This window comes from Bubalus kerabau, chromosome 13, assembly GCF_029407905.1.
Source record: "Bubalus kerabau isolate K-KA32 ecotype Philippines breed swamp buffalo chromosome 13, PCC_UOA_SB_1v2, whole genome shotgun sequence".
In the NCBI taxonomy this organism is placed as follows: Eukaryota; Metazoa; Chordata; class Mammalia; order Artiodactyla; family Bovidae; genus Bubalus; species Bubalus kerabau.
In genome coordinates, this window is record NC_073636.1 from 21005486 (window position 1) to 21031687 (window position 26202).

Consider the following 26202-nt stretch of genomic DNA (forward strand, 5'->3'; position numbering starts at 1 on the left):
AGTGATACCACATCTCACTTCTTGCCAATCTTTACATTTAACAGATGACATTTTGCCATGTCAAGAGGCATCAAATACTGAGAAGGAACTATGCCATCCAGATAGAAGTCTCTGCAGATTTGATTCTACAGATGAAGGATTGAGGTGTAAGTGTAAAAATGAGATGCCTGCCTGCCATCCATGAGACTCGGACCCCAACAGAAATATCAAACCGCTAGTAGGGGTACTCACTTGACAAGCTCTGTTGGCATCTGTGTCCTCGTTTTACCAGGAGTGTCATTGGGTTTTTAGCTGGATTGTAATTGGAAGTGTGTGGTTTATTAAAAAAGTGAAAGACAGTGAATATATCAAGTTCAGGTAATGTTTTGAAAAACAGTTGCTCTAAAAATCATGGAATTAAATACAATGTATCTTCTTTAAAATTTTAATGTGATTATGAATAGTAAATGATTTAAACTAACTGAATTCCATAAAGTAGGTAAAGTCTGGTATTTCTTATGAAAAAAAAAAAAAAACAAAAAAAACCCACAATGGAAGTGTGGTAATGGTTCTCATTTGAGAGGATGCCTGTCTGGATCAAATTAAGAAATTTTAAAAAGAAGTGTTCACTCTAAGGCTTATTGGTATGAATTAGTGTATTTGTGTGTGTATATATGCTTAGCCTTGATTGCAGCTAAAGCCATTGTTAAGCAGCCACTCCAGTAGACTGTGATAGTCTGCCAACATCTTTTTCTCCTCTCTTCAGTGTGTCAAGCCTGTGGATTCGCATTTGACATGTGTGACTGGGTATCAGAAGCAACTGCTGGGCAAACTTCCTGGATGCGCACAAAAGCAAGAGAAATTCTTGTGTTAGAATATACACCTCAACAAGACCAGAGCGGTGATGATGAAGGTAGCAAATAAAAATCATATCAATTATACTTCCATTTTTACCTTTTTTAGTGTTTGCTCTAGAATCATAAAAATGCATTTACAACTAATCTAAGACTATTTTCAAATAACTCTATACTTTTCATGGGTAGTACAAGGAACTTATTATAATAAAATACTCCTAATTCTTCCCTCAATTCTCTCATATTATTGATGTCATTCATTTCACTTAATTAGCAAATACATTAAGACTATTCCTGTTGTGAACAACAGGAATATTTTTTTTGATCAACAGGAATATTATTTTTTGATCAACTAAGCAAGCTGAAAATAAAATGTTTTGTTTTAGATTCATTTATTCCCTCTCTAACACTATTCCTTTCTTTATGTAGATCAGAATTTCTGACCTGCGTCATTTTCCTTCTCTCTGAAGAATGCCTTTTAGCATTTCTTACAAAGCAAGTCTGGAGTATTTCAAAATTTTTGCTTGTCTTTGCTTGTCTGTGGTTTTTAATATAATAATTTGTGTAGGTGTCGTTTCTTGGACATTTATCCTACTTGGTGTTTCCTGAGCTTCTAGGATCTGCACTTTGGTGTCTGTCTGACATTGATTTGGGGGGAAAATCTCAGTCATTATTATTTCAAATATTGGTTTTCTTCTTGTCTCTCTTCTTCTCATACTCCCATTATGCATATGTTGCATCTTTTGTAGTTTTCCCAGAGTTCTTAGATAGGATTATAGAATTGCTCCTTTATTTTCCACTGTTTGCTTTTCAGTTTTGGAAGTTCCTGTTGATGTATTCTTAAGCTCAGATTCATTCCTCAGTTGAGTCAGTCTATTAATGAGTTCTTTGAAGGCATTCTTCATTTCTGTTCTAGTGTTTTTTATTCCTAACATTCTAAACTCTCTGCCTATTTTATCCTTTTTGCATGTTTTCTACTTTTTCTGTTAGAACTCTTAACTTATTAATTCTAATTTTAAAAAATTTTCAGTCTTATTATAACATCCCTGTCATTTATGGTCCTAGTTCTGATGCTTTTTCTTTCTCTTCAAACTATATATTTTTGCCTTTTAGTATGCCTTATAATTTTTTTATGATAGCCAAGCATATTGGAATTAAGATAAATAGGTATTTAATATGAGTTTTTATATTTTTCCAGCTATAGATTAGGCTCTGTTTACTGATGGCAATAGCTTTTAATGTCTGAGATGAAAATTGTATCTGATGTTTTTGTTTTTGTCCCACTGTTGTCTTTGGGTTTCCCTAGAGATGTCTTCTGAAATAAGGTCTGAGGCCTGCTGTTCTTTTGATAACATACCCTTGTTATTTTACAAGACCACTTTTGATGTGGTGATAACTTGTGAGAGGAAGGGAAGCATCCTATAGTCCCATGAGTCATCTCAGTCTTTGAGAGAAATGGTACCTTTGCTCTAAAACCTTCACAAATCCTTCTCCCTTACATCAGGTGAGACAGGAATGCCAGAGGGGACTGGGTCTGGATATTGGCCTCACTTCATGTGGAAGGTTAGAACCTGATGGATTTAATATTTCACTTCTCCCTGATCTCAACTGCAGTCAGTTATGTGGTGGTGGTGGTAAATAGTTTGAGTAAAAGCCTTGTTAAGAATAACAGGAGAAGCCAGGTATATTTCAAAATGAGTACTTTCCTTTTCCTCTGTGCTGTGCTCAGCTGCTTCAGTCCTGTCTGACTCTGTGACCTATGGACTGTAGCCCACCAGGCTCCTCTGTCCACAGGATTCTCTTGCCTGTGGACAGAGGCATACTTGCCTCTGGATATACTGGAGTGGGTTGCCATGCCCTCTTTTGGGGGATCTTCCCAACCCAGGAATTGAACCTATATCTCCAGGGTCTTCCCCATTTGCAGGCAGGTTCTTTACCCACTGAGCCACCTGGGAAGCCCTCTTTTCCCCTTGTTGTTGTTGTTGTTCAGTTGCTCAGTCATGTCTGACTCTTTGCAACCCCATGGACTGCAGCCTACCAGGCTCCTCCATCCATGGGATTTTCCAGGCAAGAGTACTAGAGTGGGTTGCCGTTGCCTTCTCTTCTTCTCCCTAGCTGTAGGCAAAAAGGGATTTTGCTCTAACTCTTACTGTGAGAATCTGGTAGGGCTCCTGGAGGTAAAAGAGAATGAGGTCCTCCCTAGGATGGGACTGTCTGGAGTTTTCAGCTCTCAAGTGTGTTCACACTGAGCCTCTAGCAGTTCATTCATTACAGTCCAGATTTCTCCACCCCAGTACTGATTTCCATAGAAGTTTGTGTTCTTGGGATTCTGGTCTTGAAAGTTGTGATTCTCTATATCTGCTTGTCTCACCAATTCCTGCCCAGTGGTTTGTACCCTGACCTCAATTTTCTTAGGGGTATAAGAGGAGTTGTTGATTTTCATTTCATATATTTTCTAGCAACTCCCAAGCTCCTTACATAGTGGTCCAGAAACAGGAAAATTTGTAGGCTCTTTTTCAATGAGATTTGTTCTCTTTCTCCACTACCTTTATTCTTTACAGCTCTTTTTCTTTGTTCTTGCCTTCTTGTTCAGCTGTTTTATTGTGGTATTACTCAGCAACCCAGAACCTTATGTGAGTAACAGTCCTGTTTTAGGGTCTCATATGTTTTCCACATTCTGTCACTTAGCCCTAGCCACAGCAATGAGGGTAAGCATATTTCCCATCTCAGTTTATTTATTTTTTTTTTAATTTTTTTTTCTCAGTAGTTTTTCTTCTTCTTCTTTTTTTTTTAAATTTTATTTTATTTTTAAACTTTACATAATTGTATTAGTTTTGCCAAATATCAAAATGAATCCGCCACAGGTATACATGTGTTCCCCATCCTGAACCCTCCTCCCTCCTCCCTCCCCATTCCATCCCTCTGGGTCGTCCCAGTGCACCAGCCCCAAGCATCCAGTATCGTGCATCGAACCTGGACTGGCAACTCGTTTCATACATGATATTTTACATGTTTCAATGCCATTCTCCCAAATCTTCCCACCCTCTCCCTCTCTCACAGAGTCCATAAGACTGTTCTATACATCAGTGTCTCTTTTGCTGTCTCATACACAGGGTTATTGTTACCATCTTTCTAAATTCCATATATATGCATTAGTATACTGTATTGGTGTTTTTCTTTCTGGCTTACTTCACTCTGTATAATAGGCTCCAGTTTCATCCACCTCATTAGAACTGATTCAAATGTATTCTTTTTAATGGCTGAGTACTACTCCATTGTGTATATGTACCACAGCTTTCTTATCCATTCATCTGCTGATGGACATCTAGGTTGCTTCCATGTCCTGGCTATTATAAACAGTGCTGCGATGAACATTGGGGTACACGTGTCTCTTTCCCTTCTGGTTTCCTCAGTGTGTATGCCCCGCAGTGGGATTGCTGGATCATAAGGCAGTTCTATTTCCAGTTTTTTAAGGAATCTCCACACTGTTCTCCAGAGTGGCTGTACTAGTTTGCATTCCCACCAACAGTCTAAGAGGGTTCCCTTTTCTCCACACCCTCTCCAGCATTTATTGCTTGTAGACTTTTGGATTGCAGCCATTCTGACTGGCATGAAATGGTACCTCATAGTGGTTTTGATTTGCATTTCTCTGATAATGAGTGATGTTGAGCATCTTTTCATGTGTTTGTTAGCCATCTGTATGTCTTCTTTGGAGAAATGTCTATTTAGTTCTTTGGCCCATTTTTGGATTGGGTCATTTATTTTTCTGGAGTTGAGCTGTAGGAGTTGCTTGTATATTCTCGAGATTAGTTGTTTGTCAGTTGCTTCATTTACTATTATCTTCTCCCATTCTGAAGGCTGTCTTTTCACCTTGCTAATAGTTTCCTTTGATGTGCAGAAGCTTTTAAGGTTAATTAGGTCCCATTTGTTTATTTTTGCTTTTATTTCCAATATTCTGGGAAGTGAGTCATAGAGGATCCTGCTGTGATGTATGTCAGAGAGTGTTTTGCCTATGTTCTCCTCTAGGAGTTTTATAGTTTCTGGTCTTACGTTTAGATCTTTAATCCATTTTGAGTTTATTTTTGTGTATGGTGTTAGAAAGTGTTCTAGTTTCATTCTTTTGCAAGTGGTTGACCAGATTTCTCAGCACCACTTGTTAAAGAGATTGTCTTTAATCCATTGTATATTCTTGCCTCCTTTGTCAAAGGTAAGGTGTCCATAGGTGCGTGGATTTATCTCTGGGCTTTCTATTTTGTTCCACTGATCTATATTTCTGTCTTTGTGCCAGTACCATACTGTCTTGATAACTGTGGCTTTGTAGTAGAGCCTGAAGTCAGGTAGGTTGATTCCTCCAGTTCCATTCTTCTTTCTCAAGATTGCTTTGGCTATTCGAGGTTTTTTGTATTTCCATACAAATTGTGAAATTATTTGTTCTAGCTCTGTGAAGAATACTGTTGGTAGCTTGATAGGGATTGCATTGAATCTATAGATTGCTTTGGGTAGTATACTCATTTTCACTATATTGATTCTTCCAATCCATGAACATGGTATATTTCTCCATCTGTTAGTGTCCTCTTTGATTTCTTTCACCAGTGTTTTATAGTTTTCTATATACAGGTCTTTAGTTTCTTTAGGTAGATATATTCCTAAGTATTTTATTCTTTCCGTTGCAATGGTGAATGGAATTGTTTCCTTAATTTCTCTTTCTGTTTTCTCATTATTAGTGTATAGGAATGCAAGGGATTTCTGTGTGTTGATTTAAATCCTGCAACTTTACTATAGTCATTGATTAGTTCTAGTAATTTTCTGGTGGAGTCTTTAGGGTTTTCTATGTAGAGGATCATGTCATCTGCAAATAGTGAGAGCTTTACTTCTTCTTTTCCAATTTGGATTCCTTTTATTTCTTTCTCTGCTCTGATTGCTGTGGCCAAAACTTCCAAAACTATGTTGAATAATAATGGTGAAAGTGGGCACCCTTGTCTTGTTCCTGACTTTAGAGGAAATGCTTTCAATTTTTCACCATTGAGGATAATGTTTGCTGTGGGTTTGTCATATATAGCTTTTATTATGTTGAGGCATGTTCCTTCTATTCCTGCTTTCTGGAGAGTTTTTATCATAAATGGATGTTGAATTTTGTCAAAGGCTTTCTCTGCATCTATTGAGATAATCATATGGTTTTTATTGTTCAATTTGTTAATGTGGTGTATTACATTGATTGATTTGCGGATATTGAAGAATCCTTGCATCCCTGGGATAAAGCCCACTTGGTCATGGTGTATGATCTTTTTAATGTGTTGTTGGATTCTGATTGCTAGAATTTTGTTAAGGATTTTTGCATCTATGTTCATCAGTGATATTGGCCTGTAGTTTTCTTTTTTTGTGGGATCTTTGTCAGGTTTTGGTATTAGGGTGATGGTGGCCTCATAGAATGAGTTTGGAAGTTTACCATCCTCTGCAATTTTCTGGAAGAGTTTGAGCAGGATAGGTGTTAGCTCTTCTCTAAATTTTTGGTAGAATTCAGCTGTGAAATCGTCTGGACCTGGGCTTTTGTTTGCTGGAAGATTTTTGATTACAGTTTCAATTTCCGTGCTTGTGATGGGTCTGTTAAGATTTTCTATTTCTTCCTGGTCCAGTTTTGGAAAGTTGTACTTTTCTAAGAATTTGTCCATTTCTTCCACGTTGTCCATTTTATTGGCATATAATTGTTGATAGTACTCTCTTATGATCCTTTATATTTCTGTGTTGTCTGTTGTGATCTCTCCATTTTCATTTCTAATTTTATTGATTTGATTTTTCTCCCTTTGTTTCTTGATGAGTCTGGCTAATGGTTTGTCAATTTTATTTATCCTTTCAAAAAACCAGCTTTTGGTTTTGTTGATTTTTGCTATGATCTCTTTTGTTTCTTTTGCATTTATTTCTGCTCTAAGTTTTAAGATTTCTTTCCTTCTACTAACCCTGGGGTTCTTCATTTCTTCCTTTTCTAGTTGCTTTAGGTGTAGAGTTAGGTTATTTATTTGACTTTTTTCTTGTTTCTTGAGGTGTGCCTGTATTGCTATGAACTCTCCCCTTAGGACTGCTTTTACCGTGTCCCACAGGTTTTGGGTTGTTGTGTTTTCATTTTCATTCGTTTCTATGCAAATTTTGATTTCTTTTTTGATTTCTTCTGTGATTTGTTGGTTATTCAGCAGCGTGTTGTTCAGCCTCCATATGTTGGAATTTTTAATAGTTTTTCTCCTGTAATTGAGATCTAATCTTACTGCATTGTGGTCAGAAAAGATGCTTGGAATGATTTCTATTTTTTTGAATTTACCAAGGCTAGCTTTATGGCCCAGGATGTGATCTATCCTGGAGAAGGTTCCATGTGCGCTTGAGAAAAAGGTGAAATTCATTGTTTTGGGATGAAACGTCCTATAGATATCAATTAGGTCTAACTGGTCTATTGTATCATTTAAAGTTTGTGTTTCCTTGTTAATTTTCTGTTTAGTTGATCTATCCATAGGTGTGAGTGGGGTATTAAAGTTCTCCCACTATTATTGTGTTATTGTTAATTTCTCCTTTCATACTTGTTAGCATTTGTCTTACATACTGCGGTGCTCCCGTGTTGGGTGCATATATATTTATAATTGTTATATCTTCTTCTTGGATTGATCCTTTGATCATTATGTAGTGACCTTCTTTGTCTCTTTTCACAGCCTTTGTTTTAAAGTCTATTTTATCTGATATGAGTATTGCTACTCCTGCTTTCTTTTGGTCCCTATTTGCATGGAAAATCTTTTTCCAGCCCTTCACTTGCAGTCTGTATGTGTCCCCTGTTTTGAGGTGGGTCTCTTGTAGACAACATATGTAGGGGTCTTGTTTTTGTATCCATTCAGCCAGTCTTTGTCTTTTGGTTGGGGCATTCAACCCATTTACATTTAAGGTAATTACTGATAAGTATGATCCCGTTGCCATTTACTTTATTGTTTTGGGTTCGAATTTATACACCGTTTTTGTGTTTCCTGTCTAGAGAATATCCTTTAGTATTTGTTGGAGAGCTGGTTTGGTGGTGCAGAATTCTCTCAGCTTTTGCTTGTCTGAAAAGCTTTTGATTTCTCCTTCATACTTGAATGAGATCCTTGCTGGGTACAATAATCTGGGCTGTAGGTTATTTTCTTTCATCATTTTCAGTATGTCTTGCCATTCCCTCCTGGCTTGAAGAGTTTCTATTGAAAGATCAGCTGTTATCCTTATGGGTATTCCCTTGTGTGTTATTTGTTGTTTTTCCCTTGCTGCTTTTAATATTTGTTCTTTGTGTTTGATCTTTGTTAATTGGATTAATATGTGTCTTGGGGTGTTTCGCCTTGAGTTTATCCTGTTTGGGACTCTCTGGGTTTCTTGGACTTGGGTGATTATTTCCTTCCCCATTTTAGGGAAGTTTTCAACTATTATCTCCTCAAGTATTTTCTCATGGTCTTTCTTTTTGTCTTCTTCTTCTGGGACCCCTATGATTCGAATGTTGTAGCGTTTAATATTGTCCTGGAGGTCTCTGAGATTGTCCTCATTTCTTTTAATTCGTTTTTCTTTTATCCTCTCTGATTCATTTATTTCTACCATTCTATCTTCTAATTCAATAATCCTATCTTCTGCCTCTGTTATTCTACTATTTGTTGCCTCCAGAGTGTTTTTAATTTCACTTATTGCATTATTCATTATATATTGACTCTTTTTTATTTCTTCTAAGTCCTTGTTAAACCTTTCTTGCATCTTCTCAATCCTTGCCTCCAGGCTATTTATCTGTGATTCCATTTTAATTTCAAGATTTTGGATCAATTTCACTATCATTATTCAGAATTCTTTATCAGGTAGATTCCCTATCTCTTCCTCTTTTGTTTGGTTTGGTGGGCATTTATCCTGTTCCTTTATCTGCTGGCTATTCCTCTGTCTCTTCATCTTGTTTAAATTGCTGAGTTTGGGGTGTCCTGTCTGTATTCTGGCAGTTTGTGGAGTTCTCTTTATTGTGGCATTTCCTCACTGTGTGTGGGTTTGTACAGGTGGCTTGTCAAGGTTTCCTGGTTAGGAAGCTTGTGTTGATGTTCTGGTGGATGGAGCTGTATTTCTTCTCTCTGGAGTGTAATGAAATGTCCAGTAATCAGTTATGAGATGTCTATGGTTCTGGGGTGACTTTGGGCAGCCTGTATCTTGAAGCTCAGGGCTGTGTTCCTTTGTTGCTGGAGAATTTGCTTGGTATGTCTTGCCCTGGAACTTGTTGGCCCTTGTGTGGTGCTTGGTTTCAGTGTCGGTATGGAGGCATTTGATGAGCTCCTGTCAATTAATGTTCCTTGGAGTCAGGAGTTCCCTGGAGTCAGGGTTTGGACTTAAGCCTCCTATTTCCAGTTAATGGTCTTATTTTTACAGTAGTTTCAAAACTTTTCCTTCTATACAGTACCATTGATAAAACATCTACGTTAAAGATGAAAAGTTTCTCTACTGTGAGGGTCACTCAGAGAGGTTCACAGCGTTACATGGAGAAGAGAAGTGGGAGGAGGGAGTTAGAGGTGACCCAAATGAGATGAGGTGGAATCAATAGTGGAGAGTGGGCTAGCCAGTAGTCACTTCCTTATGTGCACTCCACATCTGGACCGCTCAGAGATGTTCACGGAGTTATACAGAGAAGAGAAGAAGGAGACAGGAGACAGAGGTGGCCCGAAGGATAAAAGGGGGAAATGAAAAGGTGGGAGACAGATCCAGCCAGTAATCAGTTCCCTAAGTGTTCTCCACCGTCTGGAACACACAGAAATTCACAGAGTTGGGTAGAGTAGAGAGGGGTTAGGGAGGAGATACAGGCGACCTGGTGGAGAAAACGGAGAGTCCAAAGGGAAGAGAGAGCAGTCAAGCCACTAATCTCGTTCCCTAGTGAAAAATGGGTCCTGGGGATTGGGTTTTTTAAAGGTACAAAATTGGTAACAAATACATAAAAGCAAAAATTTAAAATCTAGAGTAGAGTTTGGAATTTCAAAAATGCGATGTTAATGAAAAGAAGAAGGAAAAGAAAGAGAGCAAAAACGAACAAAGAAAAACAAACAAGGTTGCGAAAATTATAAAGAAACTACAGGTACAAAATTGATAACTAATACCAAAAAGCAAAAATTAAAAATCTAGAGGAGAGTTTGGAATTTCAAAAATACAATGTTAAAAAAAAAAAAAGAAGAAGAAGAAGAAGAAAAATAAAGAGAGAAAACAAACAAACCAACAAAAACAATGTCGCAAAAATTATAAAGAAAATACAGGTACAAAATTCATATCAAATACCAAAAAGCATAAATTAAAAATCTTGAGTAGAGTTTGGAATTGCAGATATACGATGTTATATAAAAGAAGAAGAGAAAGAAACAGAGGGGAAAAAAAAGAAAAAAAGTCACAGAAATTATAAAAAAAAAAACTATATGTACAAAATTGATAACATATACCAAAAGGCTAAAATTAAAAATCTAGAGTAGAGTTTGGAATTTCAAAAATACAATGTTAAAGAAAAGAAGAAAAAGAAAAACAAAACAAAACAAAACACGGTCAAAAAATTATAAAATATATATATGAAGTTTGCTGAAGAAGAAAAAAAAAATAGGGTCTTTTTTTTTTTTTTTACAAAGTATAGTTATAAAAGTGAAAATTAAAGGACAATAGAGGACTTAAAAATTTAAAAAAAATTAAAAAAAAAAGAAAGATTGATCGTAAAAATAGTAAAAATATATCTAGGTCTTTCTCTGGTTTTGTTGTGAGTATTGTGGGTTCAGTTCATTTTTGGCTAGTTCCTTGGTCTGACTTATATTTCTCTAGATCTATAGGCCCCTTCCTATGTAGTCCGTAGTAACCACAGGGCTATGGCCTGTAGCTTCCAAGGTGTTTCCCTCTGTTATAGCTTCTTCTGTTTGCTGGTCTCTTCAGTGTCTGGTTCCCGCCCTGACACAAAACGGACGGTGGCAGACACTATTTTTTTTATTTTATTTAGGCTCACTTGTTCAGCCGCGCTGTGGGGAGGGAGGGAGGGATGCTGCAAACAGATAACACTGGCGTGCGCTCGCAGTGCCTCAGCCACACTGGGTCTGCCCCCGCTCACGGCGCGTGTAGCCTCCCTGCCCACACTGCTCGGGCTCTAGGTTGTTCCGCCGGGAACAATCAGAGGCCGGGCCTGGGCTGAGCTCCCAGGTCCAAGCCGCTCAGGTTCAGGCACTCGGGTAGTCCTTAGAGGCGCAGACTCGGTTGGGCCTGCGTTTTGTGCTCTTCCCAGATCCGAGCAGCTCAGGTGATGTGTTTGGCGGGCGCCAATGCTGCGACCTATCGCCTCCCCGCCACTCGGTTATCTGGGTGTAAAACCGGCGCACCTTCTCAGGCAGATGTTGACCGTCCAGACCCCCAAGAAGTTTTAGTTAGCAAAGAAGCCTGCTTACAGTTTTATAGATAGTGTCTCTCTGGGGCTGCGATTGCCCCCTTCCGGCTCTGACTGCCTGTCACCGGAGGGGGAAGGTCTGCAACCGGCTATCTCTGTTCAGTCCTTTGTTCTGTGCGCGGGCCTGGCGGTGTCTTAGGTTAGGGCTGGCTTTTCGCGTGGTAGATAACCCACAGTCTGGTTTGCTAGCCCAAATTATTTCGCTCAGATAGCGCTCAGGACATTCGGGCCGATTCTTACTCTAAGGGACACAGCCCGCGCCGCGCTTCCCTGCCCAGCCCCCGCTTGCTAATGGCGTGTGCAGGCGTATGCGCTGCTTCTCTGCTGGGGGAGTTACCGTAGGGCTCACAATCTGCGATTTTTTATTTTTTATTTATTTATTTTTTTTCCTCCCTTTTATGTTGCCCTCTGTGCTTCCAAAGCTTGGCACAGATTCGGCAGTGAGAAGGTTTCCTGGTGTTTGGAAACTTCTCTCTTTTTAAGACTCCCTTCCCTGGACGGAACTCCGTTCCCTCCCTCTTTTGTCTCTTTTTTTGTCTTTTATATTTTTTCCTACCTCCTTTCGAAGAGTTGGGTTGCTTTTCTGGGTGCCTGATGTCCTCTGCCAGCATTCAGAAGTTGTTTTGTGGAATTTACTTGACGTTTAAATGCTTTTTTGATGAATTTGTGGGGGAGAAAGTGTTCTCCCCGTCCTACTCCTCCGCCATCTTGGCTCCTCCAGTCCCCATCTCAGTTTATAAGCAAGGTTCCCAGCCCTAATGTCTAACTTCATTGAGAGAATTAGACTCTGTTCATCCAGGACTGTGCAGCATTTGAAGTAGTTGAAATTCTAGCTACTACAGCCTGTGTCTGGTCCCAAGTCTGAGAGTTCTATGGTTTCAGCTCTGTTCATCATATCTATTTTTCCTTATCTTTTGAAATGTTTTCTCCTGTGCTTATTCTGTCTCTGCTTTTATAAAACTGTATTTTTATGTCATTTATCATTTCCTTGTGTATAGGTCATTGGCAAAGTATTAATTTATTGTACTATTTTGACTAAGGTCAATCAGAGCTTCACTAAATTCATAGTTTATTTTTGAAGCTGTTGGAATATTTGCTATCTTACAAGGAAATAGAGCATTTGAAAGACCTTATTTTTGAAAATTAAAGTTATGAAAATATAGAAATAGCTTTGTATTTCTGCATTATATGTATTATTGAATTAAATCCAAATTAGTTTTAAGAATCAGATAGGAAAAATTGATTGACAATATTTTTATGTACTACAAAACCCATCCATGTAATTTAGTGGGATTGTAAGTATCTGGTGCTTCAACATAGATTGGTCAGAAAGAGGCAGTTCAAATTACATTCCCTTAAATGATAAAGGTTTTCCTGTGAAGAATAGAAAAAATAATCAAAAGGGAAAATAATTCTGGGAAGAAAGATGAATTTTTGATTAAAGAAAGATTGCATTGTGACATTTAAACGATCATTTGGTGGCACAGAGATTTTTATATCAATAGATTTCTTTTTATAAGAACATTCATATTGAGGATGGTATAAAACTTTGATTTCAGGAATTAGGATGAGATTACAATGCATTTTAGAAATCAAATATGGCAGGACTTCCCTGGCGGTCCAATGGTTAAGACTTTATCTTCCAATGCAGGGGGTGAGGGTTCTACCCCTGGTCAGGCAGCTAAAATCCCATATGTCTCATGGCTGAAAAAACCAAAGCAGAAAACAATATTGGCACAAATTCAATAAAGACTTTAAAAATGGTCCACATCAAAAAAAAAGTAAGAAAATATGGAAGTGAAAATCTATAATTTGTAGTTGATGTCATTTAAAAAAAAAATCCTATTCTTTTAAATAAAATACTTGTGTTTCAAACTTGATTTTGAAAATTCCAGAAACATGATAATTTTGTTCAAATGGAACCAGCTGGGTTTTTTTTCCTAAGTTGCTTTCCCCCCCTTTATTTTTCAGGTTACTGTCTATGGATAGGGGCTAAGCAAGCTTCTGCTCTTAACCATTTAGACAGCAGGGCTTATCTGAATAGCTCCGTGTGTCACTGCCTGGGCAGGAGTTGCCATCTTCAATTCTATTACGCTATGGAAAGCAGTGTTCTCAGAGTAGGACTGTCTAATGATAAGGTGAGGAGAAACTTGTATTACTTTCAAATTCATTAATAAATGAAATTTCTATTCTTGGAAATTTGTTATATGTAGACTACTTAGTTATATGTAGACTGAAGGTATTCTTTAACTTGCCTTTATTTGATATACTTTTATTTTTTTTCTCGGGGGAGGGGAGTTTATGTTTTTCTTTTCCATTATGGTTTAGTAAAAGATACTGAATGTAGTTTCCTGTACTATACAATAGGACCTTGTTTATTTGGTATACCTTTAAAAAATGTACTAAGAAATTGGTTTCAGAGATATTGTCATGTACAAAAGTCATGGTGGTAGTTTGTAAAAACTTCATAAGATTTTTAAAATTCATGAAAATATGTTAAAAGAAACTATGGTGTCATAATGTATAGGGGATTCTATATTATTCACTCTACACTGAAGTGTTGATGTGATCTGCTCTGGACTTTTAATCTCTGCATCCTTAAAGCTATAAATATGATGGAAGCAAATTACTTGTTCTGTTACAGTAGATACAGTTTTAAAAGATTGGTAATTGCTGATTAAATAAGCCAAATGAGTCATATAATTGGAAAAAAAATAGTGCATTGGGCCGGAGAAGGCAATGGCAACCCACTCCAGTACTCTTGCCTGGAAAATCCCATGGACGGAGGGGCCTGGTAGGCCACAGTCCATGGGGTTGCTAGGAGTTGGACATGACTGAGCGGCTTCACTTTCACTTTTCACTTTCATGCATTGGAGAAGGAAAAGGCAACCCATTCCAGTGTTCTTGCCTGGAGAATCCCAGGGACAGGGAGCCTGGTGGGCTGCCGTCTTTGGGGTCGCACAGAGTCTGATACGACTTAAGCAACTTAGCAGCAGCAGCAGCAGCAGTGCATTGGGCAGAGTGAAAGCTGTAGTGGTCATGTTAGTGAGTAAAAAAAACCAACTTTAACTGAAAACAATTCTCCGCACATGCGAAAAATACTTGAGACACTGAGAATTTCTATTGTGAAAAATTTATTTATAGGTAGGAATAAAGAAATTATAGGGGTAAACAGCAGTCACTGTAGAAATGGGAGACATTTGACAATAATTGCAGGAATTCTGACATTGGAAAAGGACAGTAAAAGCCTCCAATCAAGTTTCCTTTTGCTCAAATGGCTTTGGGTAAATCGAGTTGAAACTTCTGTGACATCAGTCAGATTCATTCTTCAACGAAAGTTTGTCACTTGTACTTATAAGGTGCCACTAACCATCTTTCAGAAGCATTTTCTTTTGTTCTCTTTTTAAAATTCGTTATTTTTAATTGGAGAATAATTGCTTTACAATATTGCATCGGTTTTTGCCATGTATCAACATGAGTCTGCCATAGGTATACATATGTCCTCTCCCTCTTGAATCTCCCTCCCACCCTTCACTCCATCCCACCCCTCTAGGTTGTCACACAGCACCAGATTTAAGCTCCATGTATTATACAGTAAATTTCCACCGGCTATGTAATTTTACACATATAATGTATGTGTTTTGGGGCTACTCTCTCCATTTGGCCCACCCTCTTCTGCCCTCTGTGTCCACAAGCCTGTTCTCTATGACTGCCTCTCCATTGCTGCCCTACAGACAGGTTCATCAGTACCATCTTTCTAGATTCCATATATATATACATCAATATATGATATTTGTCTTTCTCTTTCTGTACTTCATCTTGTATAATAGGCTCTAGAAGTGTGAAGTGACTTCATAGTTGATCCTCAAGTATCAGACTTCTTATTACCAAGATACTCGAACATTGACAAGGCATTCTTTTTCTCCTGAGTTCTATCATTTCACCTGTCCCTTTTCTTTTTGTGTCATTCTCATCATATCCAGTTTTTTTTTTCTACTTCTCTTTTCCAGGACCTCCACAGACTTATAAAGCTGAATACTCTCATTAGATGGCCTCATACATTTTCCTTTGTTACGTGGATGAGACACAATTTGTAGCATTTTGTAACTATATTTTCATCACATTTCTTTCAGTAGTATTTGGCAGCCCACTGCCCTAGAATCTATTTGATATATTGCATTCAATTTGACGTGGTATGAGGTGGGTGGAGGGGCTGAAACATCTCCCTGCCCTTTCTGTAGGGCTCCAAACTTTTCAGATAATTGGAAAAATTTTACAAACAAAGATAGGTTTAACTTTATATATATATATGTTGTAGCATTCAAGCTTCAAACATCTTTTAGTTATTATCAGCTGTGCCATGTAAACCAAGTCCACTGAGCTTTCATGTACTTTGAAACTTTCTGTCATTTCCAAATCCTCCTTCAACAAAGGCATAGGAAAAAGAAAATTCTGAAATTTTGTTGAGCTTATATTATAGTTAAAGATGTGTTTTAAAAAGTATGATGCTACAATACTGCTTTTCACAAGGTGGGTAATTCCATGGGATTTTCCAGGCAAGAGTACTGGAGTGGGATGCCATTGCCTTCTCCGAGGTGGGTAATTAATATTCATTAAATGTTGAATGAGTTATTACCCTAAGTAGAAATTGGTGTTATTTATCTTCTAGTACTAAGGATTATTTTAATATCCTGAACATCAGTGGTGGATTATGTTTCAGTGGGTGTATATGGAGATATGAATTATTGGAAGTGAGCAGTATCATTCCTCTGGCTTTGGGACTGTACAAGAAAAAAGTGCAAATAAATTGGTTTCAGATACTATGTCATATAATAATAATAGACTTATCAAGATGCTGTCTCCCACATTAGAAGAAGAAGTTAACCGTGGAGAACTGATCCAGCGTATTAATCAGAACCAATTGGAGGTATACATCTGAGGCAGTGTTGACTGATACTTGATCCATGAGTTCACCAGTATTCTGCAAGACGCTGTCCAGTCTTTTCTGACACTATTCACTGTGCTCGCCACATGTAACACATTGGTCACTAGCGCAAAATCTGCATCACAGTACATTTAAATTACAACTTGATGTTTTGTCACAAAGTTAAAAAGGACTTCAAACCTATCATTTAAAAAATTAACTGTTGATGAAAATGATCATTAACATAATCTGTGGATAGAATAACAAAAACAACCCTTATGATAATGTGTGAAGGTGAACCAAGATATATCTAGGGAGAATGCTTAGCACAATTTTATTTTTGGAGTACTTTAGAGCTTGAGAAATAACAAATAGGTGAAAGAAAAGTTGTTATATAAAAAGTTGAAACTTTGAAAGTCAGCTTCAGTGTATGTACCATCTAACTCTTCTTAGGATTAAGTCTCTGCCCATCATTTATAAGATAATAATCATAGCAACAGCCTGTCTTTTATCCTCAGGAAAGTTGCCATGTCACTGAGCCAAGGATAGTAAGTTTTCCCAGCTTGTGGTGACTTTTTATGTTTTTTAAATTCCCACTGGCAAATAAATAGGAGGAACCTGCAGTTGGGAAAGGAAAGGAAATGCCTTAGAAAAATATATTTTCTTGTATGATACAAGTTTTAAAGCTATAATAAGCTCTCCTTGAAGAAGAGCTTTTGCTAAAGTACATGGACCTATCACCACATGCAATCAAAAGTAGTTAAAAAAAACAACTTGAACTTGATATCTGATTCCCCCACCCCCCCCCCCACTGGAAGATGGGGGGGAGAAGCAGAGAACTCTAAGAGATCTGATCATAAATATTTCTCTTGAGAGGTAAAATAACATTATTAAGCCTGGTCTGGGGGAGTTTTGTTGTTGTTTTTGTCCAGTTGCTAAGTTCTAGGTGTGTGCTCAGTTATGCAGCCGTGTCTGACTCTTTGCGACCCCATGGACTGTAGCCCACCAGGCTCCTCTGTCCGTGGGATTCTCCAGACAAGAATACTGGAGTGGGTTGCCATTCCCTTCTCCAGGAGATCTTCCTGACCCAGGGATGGAACCCACATCGCTTGCATCTCCTTCATTGGCAGGCATATTCTTTACCACTCTGCCACCTGGGAAGCTAGTCTAGGGGAGTAAAGACATTTAAATAATTTTAATTGATTTTAAGATAATAGAAAATTGGAATATCACTTGAAGGCTTTTCTGACCTGAGGGTTTGTGTTTTACATTGACACCTGTTGAAAGTAACTAGCTAAGTCTGAGAGTATGGACAAATATAAACTAAAAGCTGATATCATGTAGTTGGAGTAAATTTTTCTCGTTTGCATTACGTGTGTTGTCAGATAGGAAAATGTGGTAGAAAAGTCTGGATTTCATACACAATATACCATTAAATGGTTTTTCAAATGCTAAGTTAAGTTTAGAAAGAACTATGCTCAGCCTCTTGAACAAAATGTAAATGCATTCTTCTTCAGGTAGAATGGGGAAAATCAATTAGTCATTGTGAAGAAAGAGCAAAACAACTGCACATTACCCTCATAAACTGAAAGTGAAGGGACGTGGTGAATGCAGCTTGCCTGGTAGTGCCAATAAAAGCATCAGCGGAGGACATAGTGTCTCAATGCTAAATAACTAAAGTTGCTTAAGAAATTATTGAAAGAAAATTTGTCATATTTCTCAACCCTTTATAACTTCATTGTGATGTGACCTGGAAATGATCAGCTGAAAATATGTGTCCTCCATGTATGTTTCATTGTGTTATGGAAGTCTTAACTGTTCATATAAATAAGTAATAGAATGAAGTACATTTTAATGGGTTTAGACTATCTTCTCTGAAATATTTAAGACCTAGAAATTGGAGTAGATAACAGAGGGCAAAGAACAAAGTTAAAAAGAAATTCATATTTAGAAAATCTTGCGTATGAATGAAATAAGTGAAACCAAGTAAGGAGATAAAGGCTCTTAAGAGTCTGAAAATGATGGATGTCATGTGTCATCTGGATTACAATTAGATGTCACCTTCCAGTGCTGTTTCCTATCTCACAGACGGGAGGTCACAGAGATGGCCTCAGAGTTTAACCTGAGACATTTATGCCACTGTCTGCATTTTCACTGTATTTCACTATATATCTATATCTATCTATATATATATGTGAGTGTGTGTGTGTGTGTATATATATAATCGTTCAGTTGTTCAGTCATGTCCGACTCTGCGACTCCATGGACTGTAGCACTCCAGGCCCCCCTGTTCCTCACCATCTCCTGAAGTTTGCCCAAGTTCATGTCCATGGCATCAGTGATGCCATCCAGCCATTTCATCTTCTGATGCCCTCTTCTCCTTTTGCCTTCAATATTTCCCAGCATCAGAGACTTTTCTAATGAGTTGTCTGTTCACATCAGATGACCAAAATACCAGAGCTTCAGCTTCAACATCAGTCCTTCCAACGAATATTCAGGTTGATTTCCTTTAAGATTGACTGGTTTGATCTCCTTGCTGTCCAACGGACTTTCAGGAGTCTTTTCTAGCACCACAGTTCAAAGGCATCAATTCTTTGGCATTCTGCCATCTTTATGGTCCAGCTCTCACAACCGTACATGACCACTGAGAAGGCCATAGCCTTGACTATATGGACCTTTGTTGGCAGAGTAATGTCTCTGCTTTTCAACACATTGTCTAAATTTGTCATAGCTTTCCTGACAGAAGTAATCATCTTCTGATTTCTTTGCTGCAGTCACCATCCACAGTGATTATATATATATATCATTAAATCTAAGGAAAATAGGGTTATTTCATAGCATGAAAGCACACTCAAAATCATAAGGTCCAACACTATGGGCAAACTTGTGGAGTACTTTATAAACTTTTATCAAATATATGACCTCCTAGTATATAGTAACATAGTTTTGCATATACTTTGCAACCTGGAAAATGACCATCATAGAGACACCTGACATAGGATGCTTTAGAAGACATGGAAAGGTCTTTGATTGAGTGACTGGAGAGTAAGATAGAAATATAATCTCCAAAAAAGAACTGTATTATTTGGAACTTGGAATGACTTCTTCCATAGGAAAAAATATTTGAGATTTGCAGAAAATATATCTGATAACTTTTTTTTTACTTTCATGTTAAATATTTGCCTGCAATTTTTCTTTTCTTTAATCAAGGCAATATTGCAGAATGTAGTAATGTCAGTGGGATCAATGTTTAAATAGCTGGTTTATTGATATTTCAGTTCAGTTCAGTTGCTCAGTCGTGTCTGACTCTTTGTGATCCCATGAATCACAGCATGCCAGGCCTCCCTGTCCATCACCAACTCCCAAGTCCACTCAAACTTATGTCCATCGAGTCGGTGATGCCATCCAGACATCTCATCCTCTGTCATCCCCTTCTCCTCCTGCCCCCATCCCTGCCAGCATCAGAGTCTTTTCCAATGAGTCAACTCTTCGCATGAGGTGGCCAAAGTACTGGAGTTTCAGCTTTAGCATCATTCCTTCCAAAGAACACCCAGGACTGATCTCCTTCAGAATGGACTGGTTGGATCTCCTTGCAGTCCAAGGGACTCTCAAGAGTCTTCTCCAACACTACAGTTCAAAAGCATCAATTCTTCAACGCTCAGCTTTCTTTACAGTCCAACTCTCACATCCATACATGACCACTGGAAAAACCATAGCCTTGACTAGACAGACCTTTGTTGGCAAAGTAATGTCTCTGCTTTTGAATATGCTATCTAGGTTGGTCATAACTTTCCTTCCAAGGAATAAGCGTCTTTTAATTTCATGCCTGCAGTCACCATCTGCAGTGATCTTGGAGCCCCCCAAAATAAAGTCTGACACTGTTTCCACTGTTTCCCCATCTATTTCCCATGAAGTGATGGGACCAGATGCCATGATCTTCGTTTTCTGAATGTTGAGCTTTAAGCCAACTTTTTCACTCTCCTCTTTCACTTTCATCAAGAGGCTTTTGAGTTCCTCTTCACTTTCTGCCATAAGGGTGGTGTCATCTGCGTATCTGAGGTTATTGATATTTTTCCCGGCAATCTTGATTCCAGCTTGTGCTTCTTCCAGCCCAGCATTTCTCATGATGTACTCTGCAGATAAGTTAAATAAGCAGGGTAACAATATACAGCCTTGACATACTCCTTTTCCTATTTGGAACCAGTCTGTTATTCCATGTCCAGTTCTAACTGTTGCTTCCTGACCTGCATATAGGTTTCTCAAGAGGCAGGTTAGGTGGCCTGGTATTCCCATCTCTTTCAGAATTTTCCACAGTTGATTCCACAGTGATCCACACAGTCAAAGGCTTTGGCATAGTCAATAAAGCAGAAATAGATGTTTTTCTGGAACTCTTTTGCCTTTTCGATGATCCAGCAGATGTTTGGCAATTTGATCTCTGGTTCCTCTGCCTTTTCTAAAACCAGCTCGAACATCTGGAAGTTCATGATTCACGTATTGCTGAAGCCTGGCTTGGAGAACTTTGAGCATTACTTTACTAGCGTGTTGCTGCTGCTGCCGCTAAGTCGCTTCAGTCGTGTCCGATTCTGTGTAACCCCATGGACTGCAGCTTACCAGGCTTCTCCATCCATGGGATTCTCCAGGCAAGAACATGTGTTAGATGAGTGCAATTGTGCAGTAGTTTGAGCATTCTTTGGCATTGCCTTTCTTTGGGATCGGAATGAAAACTGACCTTTTCCAGTCCTGTGGCCACTGCTGAGTTTTCCAAATTTGCTGGCATATTGAGTGCAGCACTTTCACAGCATCATCTTTCAGGATTTGAAATAGCTCAACTGGAATTCTATCACCTCCACTAGCTTTGTTCGTAGTGATGCTTTCTAAGGCCCACTTGACTTCACATTCCAGGATGTCTGGCTCTAGTTGAGTGATCATACCATCGTGATTATCTTGGTTGTAAAGATCTTTTTTGTACAGTTCTTCTGTGTATTCTTGCCACCTCTTCTTAATATCTTCTGCTTCTGTTAAGTTCATACCATTTCTGTCCTTTATCGAGCCCATCGTTGCATGAAATGTTCCCTTGGTGTCTCTAATTTTCTTGAAGAGATCTCTAGTCTTTCCGATTCTGTTGTTTTCCTCTATTTCTTTGCATTGATCACTGAGGAAGGCTTTCTTATCTCTTCTTGCTATTCTTTGGAACTCTGCATTCAGATGCTTATATCTTTCCTTTTCTCCTTTGCTTTTCCCTTCTCTTCTTTTCACAGCTATTTTATACTTAGAATTTTATATTTGGAAGTGTAGTACTTTATTCAAGATTCTATTCAAATTTTTCTTCTGAACTTTGTCTCCATCATAAAAAATAGGCATCTTTATTATGTACATATACTTTATTTCCTTATTTTTTAAAAGATAATTTTTATAGAGTGGTTTTAGAGTCACAGCAAAATCAAAAGAAAGGTATAGAGATCTCCCATACACCCCCTGTTCCCACATATTCAGTCTCCCCCATTAGTATCATGTCCCACTAGAATAGCACACATGTTACAATTGATGAACCTACACTGACATGTCATTATCACCTGAGGTCTCTAATTTACATTAGCGTTCATGTTTAGGGCTGCATATTCAGTGGGTTTGGACAAATGTATAATGAATGACATGGACCCATCATTATATTATCATAAAGAGTATTTTCGCTACCTTAAATACTCTCTGCACTCTCTCTTTTCATCCCTCCTGATCTCCATTTCTTTATTTTTCTCTTAAAATATAATATACCATTTTAAACAATACTTCAGTTTTTTAGTACTTAATACCCTACAGGTATGATCAACTCCACTGAAATGTAATTAAGAGGGCATGTATATAAATATGAGAGTAGAATTTTGGGAATAAGTGATGTTTTTTTGTTTGAATCAAAGGAAGAAGAAACATTTTGGATATACAACACATCAACTCACAGAAAATGGGTGAAAGTGGATTTGGTAATACCAGAAGAACTGAAGACATTTAAGGTATAAAAGGGAAAAACAAGTATTTTTTTATCATAGGTTTAATTTTTAGCCTTGTAGTGAATTTATCATTCATTGTTAATTTAAATTAGCATTTAAATTAGAAATACAAACTCATATGTTTAGGGAGAGCAATTACTTGTTTTCATTGTACCTACCTGTGCTCAAGTCAAATTTGCTTGAGTGAAGAAGCAAGAAAGTAACTACTATTTTTTTTTTTTAAACAGAGTTAGTGTATTGATCAAATCTAGGAAAGAATAATACAGTTCTTATACTGAAGCTACAGGTTACTCACAAACAAAAGATTGACACATTCAAATTTTATATAATTCAGTATTCAACAAATGTTTTTGAAATGATGAGAATATTAACTACTCTTGTTTAAAGCATCCTCGTTCTCCATGGGCTCCCTCCTTAGCATCCCCAAACACTGTGCAGTACAACCAAGGAAGCCAGTTGCATTTGAAGCAGATAAACAATAAACCGGTATTGAAAAATCAGGGGAGTATATGCAAATATTTTGAATGCAGGAATTCACATCTTTATAACGCATGGGTAACTCTGTCTGTCCAAAGATGCATCTGAAATATACATATGCTCAGTGGGAATGCTATCTCTTAAAATTATTAACTTGGGTTTTGTGTTGTATATAGAGTTGAGATTGTGCAGAAAAATATCTGGTAACATTTTTAAACTTTCATATTGAGTGTTAGTTTGTCATTTCTTTTCTTATATCATGGCAATATTGCAATGTGTAGTAATGTCAGATCAACATTGAAATTCTGGTATTATTTATTGCTGTTTAGATTTTTATTTTTAAAGTACAGTACTTTAAGGTTCCATTCATTTTGTGTTGTATAAAGAGTACATAAATGCATTTATACTGGAGTGTAAGTGTAAAATAATGAGGCTGATTGTATGTGTGGCTTATGAAACCAATTTCATTCCTTTAAGGTAATATCACACTCATACATTTTTCTAGGTATTAAAAGGAGGACCCAAATGATATGAACTGTGACTATGCAGATTTTTTAAATCCAATTTGCAGCTGAATTTGGAACTTAAGAATCACAGCATTTTTGTAGCAATCTCAGAAGTTGAGGTTTATATCATAGCCCATTGAGTTAACATTCTGATACTATTTTATAAATTGTTAAATATTTATGCAAACTTGATCTTAAGTAATTCTTAAATATATATTGTTCATGTTTTTGAAAAGAAAATTTCTCAGACATTTGAAGCTGGAAGAGGCTAAAAAGAGTCAGTCTTTGTTCCTAGAATCTTATTTGCATATTAACAATATCGATGCAAAAAGAATACCCCCTGAATTACTATGCTGTACATCTGAAACACAATATTATAAATTAACTATACTTCAAAAAATAGAAATACTTTTGTTGTATTCCATGAAAACCAAGCCAAACCCAATATCTAGTTCAGTGGTGATCAACAGAACTTTCTGTGTTAATGGCAATTTTATCTGCGTTCTCCAGTATGGTAGCCAGTAGCCACATGTGGTTATTGAATTCTTGAAATGTAACTATTAAAATGTGGAACTGAATTTTAACTTAATTTTAGTTCATTTAAATTGATATAGGCCTATGTAGCTAGTGACTGGAGAAGGCAATGGCAACCCACTCCAGTACTCTTGCCTGGAAAATCCCATGGACAGAGGAGCCTGGTAGGCTGCAGTCCATGGGGTCACACAGAGTCGGACACGACTGAAGTGACTTAGCAGCAGCAGCAGCAGCTAGTGGCTACCATATTGGATGGCAGAGAATAAGGCATCTGCTATACAGTTTTTGATTTCTCTTGGACCCTTGGTGTTACCTAATAATTGCTCTTGTTAAAACCTCAAGGGATATTAATACTTTCACATTATCTTACACTAGAATAGCAGTGTATGGTTGTTTCAACTTGCTAGTAGTTTATACCTTTAGAAAGCCTGCAATTCAGTTAGAGAAAATGAATTCATTTCCTTTAACTAGCACTTATTTGATTGTTAGAGCAATTCTTTTATAAGGATTAATAGATTTTAAAATTTATTCTTTTAGATGTTTTCCTATTCTATTGCAACCCTTTTTATCTGCCTGACAGTTCACTTCCTACCTTCTAGTAACTAATTTCAATAGTTAAAAAAACAAATGCATCTATAACTCTTGTTACATAAATAGCAACAACATTTATTCTTTTCCTTGAATATTAAAGTCAATGGGCTGTGAAAATGATGACCAAGTAAGTTTGCAGTCAGGGACATTGTTGGTGATTAAATGGGATCATGATCATGGGTGATTTCTCAGATCAGATCATCAGATCATGGGTGGTTTCTTAGACACCTCAGTGGCTCTAATGTGCCCATCAATCTGATGCATGTGAGTCAAGCTTATCAAATGGGAACTTTATTCTTAGTTGTATTTGCTTTATCTTTAAAAAGGCATTTTTCTTAATAATTCTTGAATCTCCAGTATTATTTTTGGAGTCTTTTTGAAGAGATTTTTAAGGTCACAAATTGTTCTCTGTGCTTCCCTGAAGATCATTTTTGAAGGAACTGTTTTGAGCCACAAAGGTTTTATTGGGCTTGATGACCTGTGGGTCTACGCCTGTGCCCAGGCCCCGTCGAGACAACTTTGCTCTACAGATGAATTCACCTGTGGCAGCGGCCAGTGCATTGCTCGGGAATCGGTCTGTGACTCTTGGCAGGACTGTTCTGATAAGAGTGATGAGGACCCAACAACTTGCTGTAAGTAAATTAATGGTTGACTCACTCCTATGCTCACATTCATGATAGTGGTTGAATTTAAAAGAGTCTTTACCTTGAGCAAGGTGAAGTTAGTATGTATGAAGTAAAATGAAGGTGTGTTCTCACTCTGAAGCCATTAGCACTATTCCCTGTGGACATCTCTATGCTAACTTAATGTTTTGGTGCTTTTTTTCTCACTCTCAGAATCTATTTGTTCAACAAATGAATAGTTGTGATGTTGAGTGAGGTGTGTGTATTTTGAGTAAGAGGAAAATGGATGGGAGAAGGAACCTATTTGTATTCTTCTCTTAAATACAAATTTACTATGGGTTAATAACCTTTTTTAAATGTAAGATTTTTTTCCATTCTGACCAATTATGTAGAAAGCTGTGGAGCAAGGAAAAAGAGAAGGAGGGCTGTCATTACCTTCCAGATAGCCATGATGATGTAGAAATCAGCCATGGTTGGTATTCACGACTAGGCAAAAAGGCCCAACTCCTTTATTTCAGACCTTTTATGAAGTCTTTGATAAGAGTAATGATAAGAAATTCTATTACTATTCAAACCTAGTTATGTCAGAAAGGAAACATAATTTAATTTACAACTTACATCATGGTTTTCATTCATATGAGGTAACTTAGCAACTAAAATATTTGTCTTCTTAGAAACAATGAATACAACTAAATGCATTCAATTTCTATGTCACAAACAGGAGGGTTTCTTAATTATTAAAAACTTTACATTTATTTTTGCTGCAGTGCTTTATTTTAGTGATATATTTTATTGAGCAACAGAAAAATATTATAACAAGATGGATATCACCTTTTTAATGAAAAGCTTTTACAATATGCTTCTGCTGATTGGTAAGTAAGGATTTTACTGAGAGTAATGGACAAAGATGTAGAAAAGATGAGATGAGAAAGCAAGGAAGAAACTCTCTGCCCGTTTGTAAATAGCAATTCAGTCTATTCCCAAGACACTTGGTTTTAACCATACATTTAAGTAAAATAGTCTCCTTACCAATATGATTTCCATGGATTTTTTTTGTGCCCTTTTTCTCATTAGAAAAGAGGCATTTCATTTTCTCTAATGCGACTGTCACTTTCCTCTTTTTTGCTTCATTAAAAAGTTTTTTTATTACAGACAATTTGGTTCATTTCTTGTGACAAATTCACCTTTCTAATGGTTTGTATTATTCTCAATTTCAATAATTGAGAGTAAATATATTTCTTGTCTTTTCAATTCCACATATTGAAACTTAAACTTATTAATAGCTT

General features: G+C 37.3%; 1 protein-coding gene across 1 annotated transcript in view; it reads left to right on the forward strand.

The window, feature by feature from the left end:
• MALRD1 (MAM and LDL receptor class A domain containing 1) overlaps positions 1 to 26202 on the forward strand; it is a 573786-nt gene that overhangs the window by 40058 nt on the left and 507526 nt on the right. The window contains exons 6-10 of the mRNA XM_055545367.1: positions 45 to 146; positions 746 to 892; positions 13228 to 13394; positions 22096 to 22188; positions 24718 to 24925. Of these exons, the coding sequence (XP_055401342.1) occupies positions 45 to 146; positions 746 to 892; positions 13228 to 13394; positions 22096 to 22188; positions 24718 to 24925 (717 nt within the window). The remainder of the gene's footprint in view (positions 1 to 44; positions 147 to 745; positions 893 to 13227; positions 13395 to 22095; positions 22189 to 24717; positions 24926 to 26202) is intronic.